The 12,319-nt window shown below is 46.4% G+C and overlaps 1 protein-coding gene across 1 annotated transcript in view; it reads right to left on the bottom strand.

Moving 5' to 3' along the window:
• Nucleotides 1–12,319, bottom strand: part of lamc1 (laminin, gamma 1) — a 100,440-nt gene that overhangs the window by 15,027 nt on the left and 73,094 nt on the right. The window contains exons 8-16 of the mRNA XM_067453466.1: nt 10,239–10,375; nt 10,039–10,161; nt 9,084–9,273; nt 8,585–8,697; nt 6,756–6,977; nt 5,218–5,406; nt 3,213–3,458; nt 2,380–2,530; nt 1,193–1,335 (exon numbers count right to left, since the gene is read on the bottom strand). Of these exons, the coding sequence (XP_067309567.1) occupies nt 1,193–1,335; nt 2,380–2,530; nt 3,213–3,458; nt 5,218–5,406; nt 6,756–6,977; nt 8,585–8,697; nt 9,084–9,273; nt 10,039–10,161; nt 10,239–10,375 (1,514 nt within the window). The remainder of the gene's footprint in view (nt 1–1,192; nt 1,336–2,379; nt 2,531–3,212; nt 3,459–5,217; nt 5,407–6,755; nt 6,978–8,584; nt 8,698–9,083; nt 9,274–10,038; nt 10,162–10,238; nt 10,376–12,319) is intronic.

The raw sequence follows: 12,319 nt of genomic DNA on the forward strand, positions 1-12,319 counted from the left end.
CAAATCACACACACACACACACACACACAACGGGTCAGTGCGACAAATCACACACACATACACACAACGGGTCAGAGCGACAAATCACAAACACACACAACGGGTCAGTGCGACAAATCACACACACACCAGGGGTCAGTGCGACAAATCACACACACCACGGGTCAGTGCGACAAATCACACACACAACGGGTCAGTGCGACAAATCACACACACCAGGGGTCAGTGCGACAAATCACAGACACAACGGGTCAGTGCGACAAATCACACACACCAGGGGTCAGTGCGACAAATCACACACACCAGGGGTCAGTGCGACAAATCACACACACCAGGGGTCAGTGCGACAAATCACACACACCAGGGGTCAGTGCGACAAATCACACACACCACGGGTCAGTGCGACAAATCACACACACAACGGGTCAGTGCGACAAATCACACACACCAGGGGTCAGTGCGACAAATCACACACACAACGGGTCAGTGCGACAAATCACACACACCAGGGGTCAGTGCGACAAATCACACACACCAGGGGTCAGTGCGACAAATCACACACACCACGGGTCAGTGCGACAAATCACACACACAACGGGTCAGTGCGACAAATCACACACACCAGGGGTCAGTGCGACAAATCACACACACAACGGGTCAGTGCGACAAATCACACACACCAGGGGTCAGTGCGACAAATCACACACACCAGGGGTCAGTGCGACAAATCACACACACCAGGGGTCAGTGCGACAAATCACACACACCAGGGGTCAGTGCGACAAATCACACACACCAGGGGTCAGTGCGACAAATCACACACACCAGGGGTCAGTGCGACAAATCACACACACCACGGGTCAGTGCGACAAATCACACACACAACGGGTCAGTGCGACAAATCACACACACCAGGGGTCAGTGCAACAAATCACACACACCACGGGTCAATGCAACAAATCACACACACCACGGGTCAATGCAACAAAATCACACACACACACAACAGGTCAGTGCGACAAATCACACACACACACACCAGGGGTCAGTGCGACAAATCACACACACACACAATGGGTCAGTGCGACAAATCACACACACACACACAACGGGTCAATGCAACAAAATCAACCACACACACACACACAACAGGTCAGTGCGACAGAGATGGATAGAATAAGGCAGAACGTACGTTTGCAACCGGATGAAGTGAATCCGAAGAAGTTGACCTCACAGCGCTCGCAGTGTTGACCTGTGACCCCGGGCTGACACTCGCATTGGCCGCTGATGATGTCACACTGCCCGTTTGTGGAGCCAATGGGGTTGCAGTTGCATCTGAGGAAACATTCACAGATTATGAAGGTTTTCGGAACGTTTCGCAGAATCAGTCGTGTGTTTACACTGCACTAAATGCTCTTCTAACTCAGTATTTTTGTCTTGTTTCTAGTCCAAACATCTAAAAGCTCTTAAAACAAGAAGTATTTCCTAGACAAGCTAAAGTAATTGTCTTGTTTTGGGGAAAGTAACTCAAAATGAAGAGAGTTTTTGCTTAAAATGAGATAAATAATCTTAGCCTGACAAGCCAGAGCCACATCAAGATGTTTGGTCTGGAAGCTCCCCATTGGCGGCTCAATCTGAGGGGCGGGATAAACGGCTGTCTGTCAAACTCCCTCTCTGATCTGATAGGATAGCGCTACAACCAACCAGAGCTCGAAGGTGAAGCAGAGCTGACAGATTAAATATTCGCCGTATCCGGTCGGCTAAACTCGAACACATCTTCCCTTCTTCAGAATGACTTCAGTGCCATTCTTTGTTCTTTTCTCAGAGAAAAGCTGAACTCAAGTCTTCCAGAGTCGCGGTCAGAGCTGATTCGACAGACCGCCGTTCGCCAGCTTCTGTGTTTACTAGAAGCACACACTCGCAACTCGGCCGTCATTATGTTAAGCCCCGCCCACCGACTCTATACACGATGTGATTGGCCCGACCAGAGTTTGGTTTTTACAGCACAGACGTGTATTGAGAGTTGCTAGACGACACTCGTGGCAGATTAGATTTGCTGCTGCTAGGGTGCGTCTAGATTTCTAGGATCTGCCAATGGGGTGAGAAAAATAATCTTAATCCAAACAGAAAACAAGATTATTTTTCTCACCCCATTGGCAGATTATTTATCTTATTTTAAGCAAAAACTCTCTTCATTTGGAGTTATTTTTCCCAAAACAAGACATTTTTTGCTTGTCTAGTAAATGTTTCTTAATGTAAGAATGTTTAGATATTTTGACTAGACAAAAATACTGAGTAAGAAGAGCATTTTTTTCAGATTATGAAGGTTTTCTAAGCGTTTCTCAGGATTTATGATGTGTGTATAGACGGCTGTAGTACCGCTCGCAGCCTCTGCCGCTCTGCAGGTTGTAGAATCCGGGCTCACACACACTGCAGTCTCTGCTGACGACATGAGGAAGACACTCACAGTCGCCCGCGGCAGAGCAGGAGGTCTGCTGGTCCACCGTCCCATACGGAGAGCACGAGCACGCTGCACACATCAACACGTTATAGCATATTAATGGCCCCACTCCTCTCCCTAATGTCGCTCCACACCCGTCAGACCTCCGTTCATCTTCACACACAGTTTAAGATATTTTATATTTAGTCCGAGAGCGTATGCAAGTGTATGCACACTATACTGTCCATGTCCAGAAAGGGAATAAAAACATCATCACAGTAGTCCATATGAGACATCAGTGGGTTAATTAGAGTCTCTTGAAGCATCCAAAATACATTTGGGTCCAAAAATAACACGACATGATCCGAATCATGAATCGAATCGCTGACTCATAACCGTTTGAATCTTTATTTGAGGATTGAACACAAACGCGGAAGAGAAGCCAATGCTGAATAAAGTCGTAGTTTTTGTTATTTTTGGACCCAAATGTATTTTGGATGCTTCAAGAGACTCTAAACCCACTGATGTCTCATATGGACTACTGTGATGATGTTTTTATTCCCTTTCTGGACATGGACAGTATAGTGTGCATACACTTGCATACGCTCTCGGACTAAATATAAAATATCTTAAACTGTGTGTGAAGATGAGCGGAGGTCTTACGGGTGTGGAGCGACATTAGGGAGAGGAGTTAATGACAGACATTTCACTTCTGGCTGAACTAACCCTTTAAGATCTGGCACAGCTCTGAGAAAGCTCCTGATTAACTCACGTTTGCATTTGTCGGCTACATCCGGGGCTCGGGCATTGCCGTAGAAGCCTTGTTTGCAGCGGTCGCAGAAGACGCCGGCGGTGTTGTAGATGCACTTGAGGCACTCGCCCGTCTCTCGGTCGCAGTTCCCCACAGCGTTCGGGTCGATGTTATTATTGCAGCTGCAGGCCTGACACTCCCTCTTTTGGCCTTTCTCACCCTTAGGGTCCCCGAAGAAGCCGTCGTCACAGAGTTCACATCGCTTACCTGGAGACCGGTGCATGATTATCGGCTGCAATACTATATGCACTTAACTAACACCGTATATACCCGAATATAAGATGAGGAGTGTCCTAAACATAGGTTGAAAATGGGGGATGTCTTATATTTGCGATATAGACTAAATCACGGGGCGAAAGCAGAGGGAAACAGTAGAGGGCGCTAACATAATAGGCTTCGTAATGTCTGACAATTAGTTCAATGTGCAGCATTAAAGCCCATCTGCACTGCTGTTCTTACTGCAGCCCCACAGTTTAGTTTGTTTTAACACTTTAATGTCAGATGTGTTTGACTAAAAGCAGCAGGTTATTTTCTATCTATCGTCACAGTACCACAATCCCTAGTTTTCAGTCACGTGACTGTCGCGGAGCCTTGGAGGGCAAAACCGTCATATAACTGCAGCACAAGCCTGTCAGATTACCATCTTAAAACTAAAATATGTGAAGAAGATGCAGCACATTTTGGGCACTTCTGATCCATATGCAGCCCCTGGTGCAGTATTTCAAACACTAAAAACAGCGGGACGCTTTTAAAACGCTGTACGTGAAAAACACTACAGGGTGAGTTGCACTAATAAAGATTCAATTAAGCAAAGTTTAACACTAATCTAGGATTTGCTGATGTGGGTTTTATTTTAAATAGTTGCACCACTTCATTTTAAACACAGATTAATTTCGCAGTAAAACTGTTATAGAGCTGATCCAGCAGCAGACAAAGGGTGACCTGACGGCGAATCCTTATCAGTGCAAACCACCCTTAAAGTGCCTTAATGTGTTAAAACAGTGATATTAAAATATCACATTCAGGTTACAGCTTTCTCATGACGCATACTATACACAGGCGAGTAGATGAGCCCAGAAGATGAACGCAGCGTGTTTTCTTTATAATGGGTTTAAACCTGCACTAATATTCTGTGTTCATCTGCTTTCCTGTGCCAGTGTGCAACATCAGCACATCAATATTGAATTTGGTATGTTAATATCACTGTTTTACTGCATTAATACTGACTACAAACCTGTGATAATGACTGGCGGTCAACGGAGGAGAGCCTTGTTTGGCCCTCCAGGCGGCCGCTCCTATAAGCGTGGCCACACGTGAAAACTACACTCATTTTATTGTTGGTTTAACTTAAAACGGTAAGCAACCTGGTTGCCTTAAAATTTTTACTTCATTGAAATAAAAAAATTGAGTTGATACAATGAAAGAAATTGGTTTAATAAATAAAAACTAAATATTATTGTATCTGAACCACATAAAAAGTTTGATAAATCATGAAAATAGCACTATTTCACTGCGTCATCACAAATGAAACACACAATTACCCAATATGCTTACAACATCTTTTAATATTTTAATAAAGGTTGTCGATTCTCAAAAAATATTCATCGTATCAACTTAACTTTTTTATTTATAAAAGATTATACCAGGTAACTTATTTTGTAAATATTTTTTTACAGAGTATGAATTGCATACATAATAATTGTATTTTTGTGAAAAGGTTATTAATTTTTGTCACTCATTTACTCATTACTCCTTGACAGAGTGCACTTTATTTTGTGACAAATTATTCCAAAAATGTAATGAATTGTGTTAAAATGTTTTCCCAACTAAATATCAGTAGAATTTTGAAATTATTTTCTGTTGAAATCCCCAAAAATAAGTCTGGTAAATGTGTGGTGGTCTTATATTCGGGTATATACGGTATACTGAATAATCTCCAGGCCGGCTGAATGCCGCGGGTCTGTACCTGTGGTTCCAGCTGGGCAGTTTGTACAGACCACCTCTTTGGTTTTGGGCACCACAGCACACGTGGCCCCTGGTGGACAGGGACATTCTTTACAGTCTGAGGAAGAGCCACGCGTAGAGTCCCCATAGAACCCATCCTTACACCTCTCACAGCTCATGCCAGCAGTGTTGTGCTGGCAGCTACACATTCCTGCAAACACCAAAACAAGGACACACTGTAATACCACACATCACCACAAGATGGCCACATTACACAAAGACAAAGCCAAAAGTAGCACTAGTACTCCAACCAACCAGGCATAAAATTATGAACGGTGATAACACTGCTGATCTCTCCTGTTAGTGGGTGGGATATATTAGGCAGCAAGTGAACATTTAGTCCTCAGAGTTGATGTGTGTGAAGCAGGAGAAATGGGCAAGCGTAAGGATTTGAGCGAGTTTGGCCAGATTGTGACGGCTAGACGACTGGGTCAGAGCATCTCCAAAACTGCAGCTCTTGTGGGCTGTTCCCGGTCTGCAGTGGTCAGTATCTATCAAAAGTGCTCCAAGGAAGGACCAGTGGAGAACCGGCCACAGGGTCATGGGCGGCCAAGGCTCATTGATGACCGTGGGGAGCGAAGGCTGGCCCGTGGGGTCCGATCAAACAGACGAGCTACTGGAGCTCAAACTGCTCCAGAAGTTAATGCTGGTTCTGATAGAAAGCTGTCAGAATACACAGAGCAGCTCAGTTTGAGATGGCCCCAGGATGCACTATGGGAAGAAGGCGAGCCGGCGGAGGCAGTGTGATGCTTTGGCCAGTGTTCTGCTGGGAAACCTTGGGTCCTCCATCCATGTGGATGTTACTTTGACACGCTCCACCTACCTAAGCATTGCTGAGACCCTGTTCAGCGCGCATCTGAAAGTTCCTTCCCAGTGTGTGTTGCACGTGTGTGTGCGCTGTCATGACAATGAACAAAGTTGCCAACCATAGACTGCAAAAAATGACAACCTAGTCAGCAGTTCGATGAGGAGGGGTGTGTGCGGCAACAGTAGCGTGCGGAGCTGTCGAGTGATGTTCGATTGGCTGCCTGAGCTTCTTCGAGGATAAAGATCGACCAACTTTTTTTGAGCAAGCATTGATTATGCGTGACGGTCTCAATTTGCGGGAGGCGTGAATTCGGCTTCAAACACGGGCTAGGCGGGACGGGTGGTCACCCTAGGACCAACACAATATCATAATGTTATGCCTGATCTTAGGAATAGTAAATTTTGGGTATGCATGGAATACCTAGAAATGCCTCAGAATCTACAGTCTGTGTTTCGGCCTCTGACTGCATCTTAAATGTGATTTTCTTATTGTGGATTTAGATCTAGAACAGCACCGAAATTATATCATTAAAATCTCATGTAGTATATTTGAAAGGCTTTGTGTCGTCCAGAGCTCATGACCTTCCATAAGGCCCTCCTCCTGATGATAACAGTGAGAGCATCTGCAGCCGGTCGGCTCGAGTGTCCTGAGAGCTGATAGTAAAGGCACACCAACACTAGTGCGGTACTAACCTGTGGCGGGGTGGCAGGAGTCGCTGTGGCCGTTACAGCTGCAGGGCTCACAGGAGCTGAAGCGGCCCCGCTCCGGACGGCTCCGTCTGTAGCCCACAGCACACTCCTCACAGTGCTGGCCCTCGTAACCCTGAGGACACGAGCACTGCTCCACCCACCGGGCCGGAGGGCCAGAGCCACGCCGAGCTGACACCAGCGACACACGCTCCAGATAACCAGCACCTGCACAACATACACACACACACATCAGTTAACATCACCAGATGGATGAGTGGATGGATGAGTGGATGGATGGATGGATGAGTGGATGGATGGATGGATGAGTGGATGGATGGATGGATGGATGAGTGGATGGATGAGTGGATGGATAGATGAGTGGATGGATGAGTGGATGAGTGAGTGGATGAGTGGATGGATGAGTGGATGGATGAGTGGATGGATGGATGAGTGGATGGATGAGTGGATGGATGAGTGGATGGATGGATGAGTGGATGGATGGATGGATGAGTGGATGGATGAGTGGATGGATGGATGAGTGGATGGATGAGTGGATGGATGAGTGGATGGATGAGTGGATGGATGGATGAGTGGATGGATGGATGGATGGACGGATGGGCAGATGGATGGGTGGATGGGCGGATGGATGGATGAGTGGATGGATGGGTGGATGGATGAGTGGATGGATGGATGAGTGGATGAGTGGATGGATAAGTGGATGGATGGATGGATGGAAGAGCAGATGGCTGGATGGATGAGCGGATGAGTGGATGGATGGATGAGTGGATGGATGGATGGATGAGTGGATGGATGGATGGATGAGTGGATGGATGGGTGGATGGATGGATGAGTGGAAGGATGAGTGGATGGATGGATGGATGAGCAGATGGCTGGATGGATGAGCGGATGGATGGATGAGTGGATGGATGGATGAGTGGATGGATGAGTGGATGGATGAGTGGATGGATGGATGAGTGGATGGATGAGTGGATGGATGGATGAGTGGATGGATGAGTGGATGGATGGATGAGTGGATGGATGAGTGGATGGATGGATGAGTGGATGGATGGATGGATGGATGGACGGATGGGCAGATGGATGGGTGGATGGGCGGATGGATGGATGAGTGGATGGATGGGTGGATGGATGGATGGATGAGTGGATGGATGGATGAGTGGATGAGTGGATGGATAAGTGGATGGATGGATGGAAGAGCAGATGGCTGGATGGATGAGCGGATGAGTGGATGGATGGATGAGTGGATGGATGGATGGATGAGTGGATGGATGGGTGGATGGATGGATGAGTGGAAGGATGAGTGGATGGATGGATGAGTGGATGGGTGAGTGGATGGGTGAGTGGATGGATGGATGGATGAGCAGATGGCTGGATGGATGAGCGGATGGATGGATGAGTGGATGGATGGATGGATGGATGAGTGGATGAGCGGATGAGTGGATGGATGGATGAGTGGATGGATGGATGAGTGGATGGATGAGCGGATGGATGGATAGATGGACAGACAGACAGACAGACAGATGGACAGACAGACGGACAGACAGACGGACGGACAGACAGAAGGACAGACAGAAGGACAGACAGACGGACAGACAGACAGACAGACAGACAGACAGACAGATAGATAGCCAGACAGACAGACAGATAGCCAGACAGATAGCCAGACAGACAGACAGACAGACAGATAGACAGACAGACAGATAGCCAGACAGACAGACAGATAGCCAGACAGACAGACAGATAGATAGATGGACAGACAGACAGATAGCCAGACAGACAGACAGATAGCCAGACAGACAGACAGACAGACGTACTTCTAGCGCTGTAGGTTCCGCGGATCATTAAAGCCGTCAGATTGTGCAGCAGCTTCTGGAAGTCCGCGGGCTTCACTGTGGGTCTCCAGGGGTAGTCAGTGGTGTCATGGAGTCTGGAGGACAAACACATCATGCTCAACATGTTCATATCATAAATGTATTATTAGTAGTAATATGCATTGCTAAGGACTTCATTTGGACAACTTTAAAGGAGATTTCCTCAATATTTAGATGTGTTTGCACCCTCAGATTCCAGATTTTCAAATATTGTCCTATCCTGAAGACGCCATTTTGTGCTGCCATGTTTCTACGGTGGCCCTAAAGGGACAGAGCTCTAGCTACTCTCTGCTGTCTCAGACCACGTGTGTCCTGTGTGGGCCACTGTAGCTTCTCAGTGCGTCAGAAGGGAGGAGTGAGCGGGTGCAGTTCACAACCTCACCACTAGATGCCGATAAAACTTACACACTGCACCTTTAAATGAGGAGATTGAGCGCATTACCTGAACACGAAGGTCTGTGTGTCCTCCGTGGGGTAGGCGTTACCCTGGGCTATAAGCGGCACGGCCACACGAAGCCCCGCCCCCTCCAGCACCACGTCCTCCGCAGACAGCCGAGCGTCGTGTCTCTGAATGCGGAAGCTCAGCGTCAGGTTCTGGCCGTAGCTCAGCAGCTGATTACCAACAAACTTCTCTACACAAACAAAGAGCAAACCGTTAGGACAACATGATCTTCAGATAGGCCTCCACTGGCATTCAGTCCATTCCCACTCACAAGACCCATAAAGGCCCTAAACACATCGACACTACAGCGAAAAAAAATAATGACTTTATCCGCTGAGTTCTTGTCTTCCGTGTCGGTCTCGCTCCTCCTCTTCTGGGTCATGAACGGCGGAGCTGCGTCATATTCTCACGCATGCGTCGAGTTCACGACAATAACACGGCGGATAAAGTCGTTATTTTGATTTTTGTGCCAAAAAACTATTCTCGTCGCATTGTAAAGTGATTGTCCAGCCGCTGTAGTGAGATGGGCTGTGTGTCGATGTGTTTAGGGCCTTTATGGGTCTTGTGAGTGGGAATGGACTGAATGCCAATGGAGGCCTATCTGAAGCCTTTCTCAGCTTTACACTAAAATATCTTCATCTGTGTTCTGAAGATGAACGAAGGTCTGACGGGTGTCCAACCACATGAAGGCGAGTCATTAATGAGAATTTTCATTTTTGGGTGAACTAACCCCGTCTAATCTCCGATCGAGGGTTCTGGACCAGAATCAGCACAATATCGACAATGTGGATCGGGACATTCAGGAATGTCCTGATCCGATCCACGTTGTCGATATTGTGCTGATTCTGGTCCAGAACCCTTGATCGGAGATCAGACGGGAAAGAAATATGATCCGATACACTTTTTGCAGTGTACTGTCAACCAATGTTCAAGAAACTCGCATCTGTCTCTATACCTGGAGCCACAAAGTAGATGGGGAAGTAATCTTCAGAGATGAGTGAGATCTCCTGGGAACTGGCTGTCCATTGCACAGGGACGCTGGAGCCGTCTCGCTGCTGTCCTTTCCAGCCCTCCGCATCTGTTCAATAACATTACATTAGGTTCATCTAGGTTCAGTCTTTTGGTTGAGGCTCATTGGCTCAGGATGCTGCTCACCCCTGTCGAATGTGGAGCTGATGGTGTGTATGCTGTAGCCCTCGGCGCTCTCACACACTGTGGAGTGCTGGAAGCAGAAGCATGGAGTACATCCCTGCGGATTCTGGGGGTCCAGATTGAAGAAGCCAAGTTTACACCTGAAAGCAAGATGCACAAATTTATTAGCAAAGAGACAGATGATAGCCGATTGGCAAAACGGAGCAGTTGGTTCCAATCCAGTCCGGTTAAACACTCGCATACTAGAACAGTTTCAGTTTTAGTCTCTAGAATTTTTTACCTTCTCAAAAAAAGGTAAAATGAGACCCCAGAGCCCAAACCCAGTCATAAGGGTCAATGTTGAGATGTGTAGATGATCTGAAAGCTGAATTAATAATCTCTCCATTGATGTATGGTTTGTTAGGATAGGACAATATTTGAAAATCTGGAATCTGAGGGTGCAAAAACATCTAAATATTGAGAAAATCTCCTTTAAAGTTGTCCAAATGAAGTCCTTAGTGATGCATCCGCTGCAAAAAATGCTTTTCTTCCTTAGTATTTAGGGGCCAAGCACCGAAGGTGCGGAGGCACCTATTGAAACCGTTAGCGTTCTTCTTATTATTATTCTTCTTCCGCTCACAAGTCTATGGCAGCCCATAGAACCGCTCGCGGGAACATGATTAAATCTGGCACACATAAAAGACAGTCACAACTGTCAATATAGCAAATTTTGAGTCTCTAACTCAATCTCTCTAGCGCCACCAACTGTCCAAAGTGGCACTCATGTTTATGCTAATAACTCCTGAACTAAAAGGGCTAGAAACAAAATCCAAATTTTCTCTGACTCCTTGGCTCAAGCCGATTCGATTGCACCCTATGACGTCGATTTGAGTCATAATTTTCCAAAAAACTACTTTTTCGAACTCGTCCTAGACGGTTCGTCTGATTTGCACAAAAATTGAACCAGATCATCTTCAGACCATGGTGACAAAAAGTTATGGAATTCAAGTTGATTCTTCAAATCGTTTACGATAAATGTGCGAACAAATTTTACGTAGAGGTTGCAAAAGCACACTAAAGGCCATATCTCTGCAACGCTTTATCGTGTTCAAACCAAACTTGGTACCTGTCATCACAAGCATGACCTGAGGCAACATGCAGTGTTTCGGCGCAGTGCACCCTACTGGTCTGGAGATACAAAAAAGGGCTATTTTGGCTAATAACTTCTGAACCATTTATCCAAAAATCATAAAATGTATCTCCTTAGATACGGGGAGTCATGTCGAGTCAACTGATATCCAAGTTTACTAGGTCTGCCTTTTTGGCTGTTGGCCATTTTGATTTATGTGCTAAAATGCTGTATTTTATGAACGCATGAACATATTGTTACGAAACTTGGTATGGGTCATCAGCACAATGCCCTGAAGTAGCCTGAGAAGTTTCGAAACAGCGCCACCTAGTGGAGAATTTTTTCCCCCAAATGCTTATAACTTTGGGTGTGGTTGACATATTTGGATGGGAGTAACTTTTTTTGTCTCCTGAATCCTTGCCGAGTCCAATGATACCAGACTTGCCAGGTTTCGGCGTATGGTTTGCGCAGCATTGTAATTTAGTGCTTAAAGGGGGGGTGAAATGCTGTTTCATGCATACTGATCTTTTTACACTGTTAAAGACTTGGAATCCCATACTAAACATGGACAAAGTTTCAAAAGTTAAGGTGGACGTTTGATGGGAGTATTTTTTGTCAAAAATACTACTTCCGGTTAGTCATAAGTTTCGGCAAGTTTTTTGCGATCATGCGTCCACTTTGACGTTAATGGGGGCGGAATTTCCTTGTATGGGCCGTACGGACAATTCTACCGGAAGAGCGTGAGAGAGAGAGAGAGAGAGAGAGAGGGAGAGAGAGAGAGAGAGAGAGAGAGAGAGAGAGAGAGAGAGAGCGAGAGAGGGAGAGGGAGAGGGAGAGAGAGAGAGAGAGAGAGAGAGAGAGAGAGAGAGAGAGAGAGAGAGAGAGAGAGAGAGAGAGAGAGAGAGAGAGAGAGAGAGAGAGCGAGAGAGAGAGAGGGAGAGGGAGAGAGAGAGAGAGAGAGAGAGAGAGAGAGAGC

This window comes from Pseudorasbora parva, chromosome 9 (assembly GCF_024679245.1).
Source record: "Pseudorasbora parva isolate DD20220531a chromosome 9, ASM2467924v1, whole genome shotgun sequence".
Taxonomy (NCBI): domain Eukaryota; kingdom Metazoa; phylum Chordata; class Actinopteri; order Cypriniformes; family Gobionidae; genus Pseudorasbora; species Pseudorasbora parva.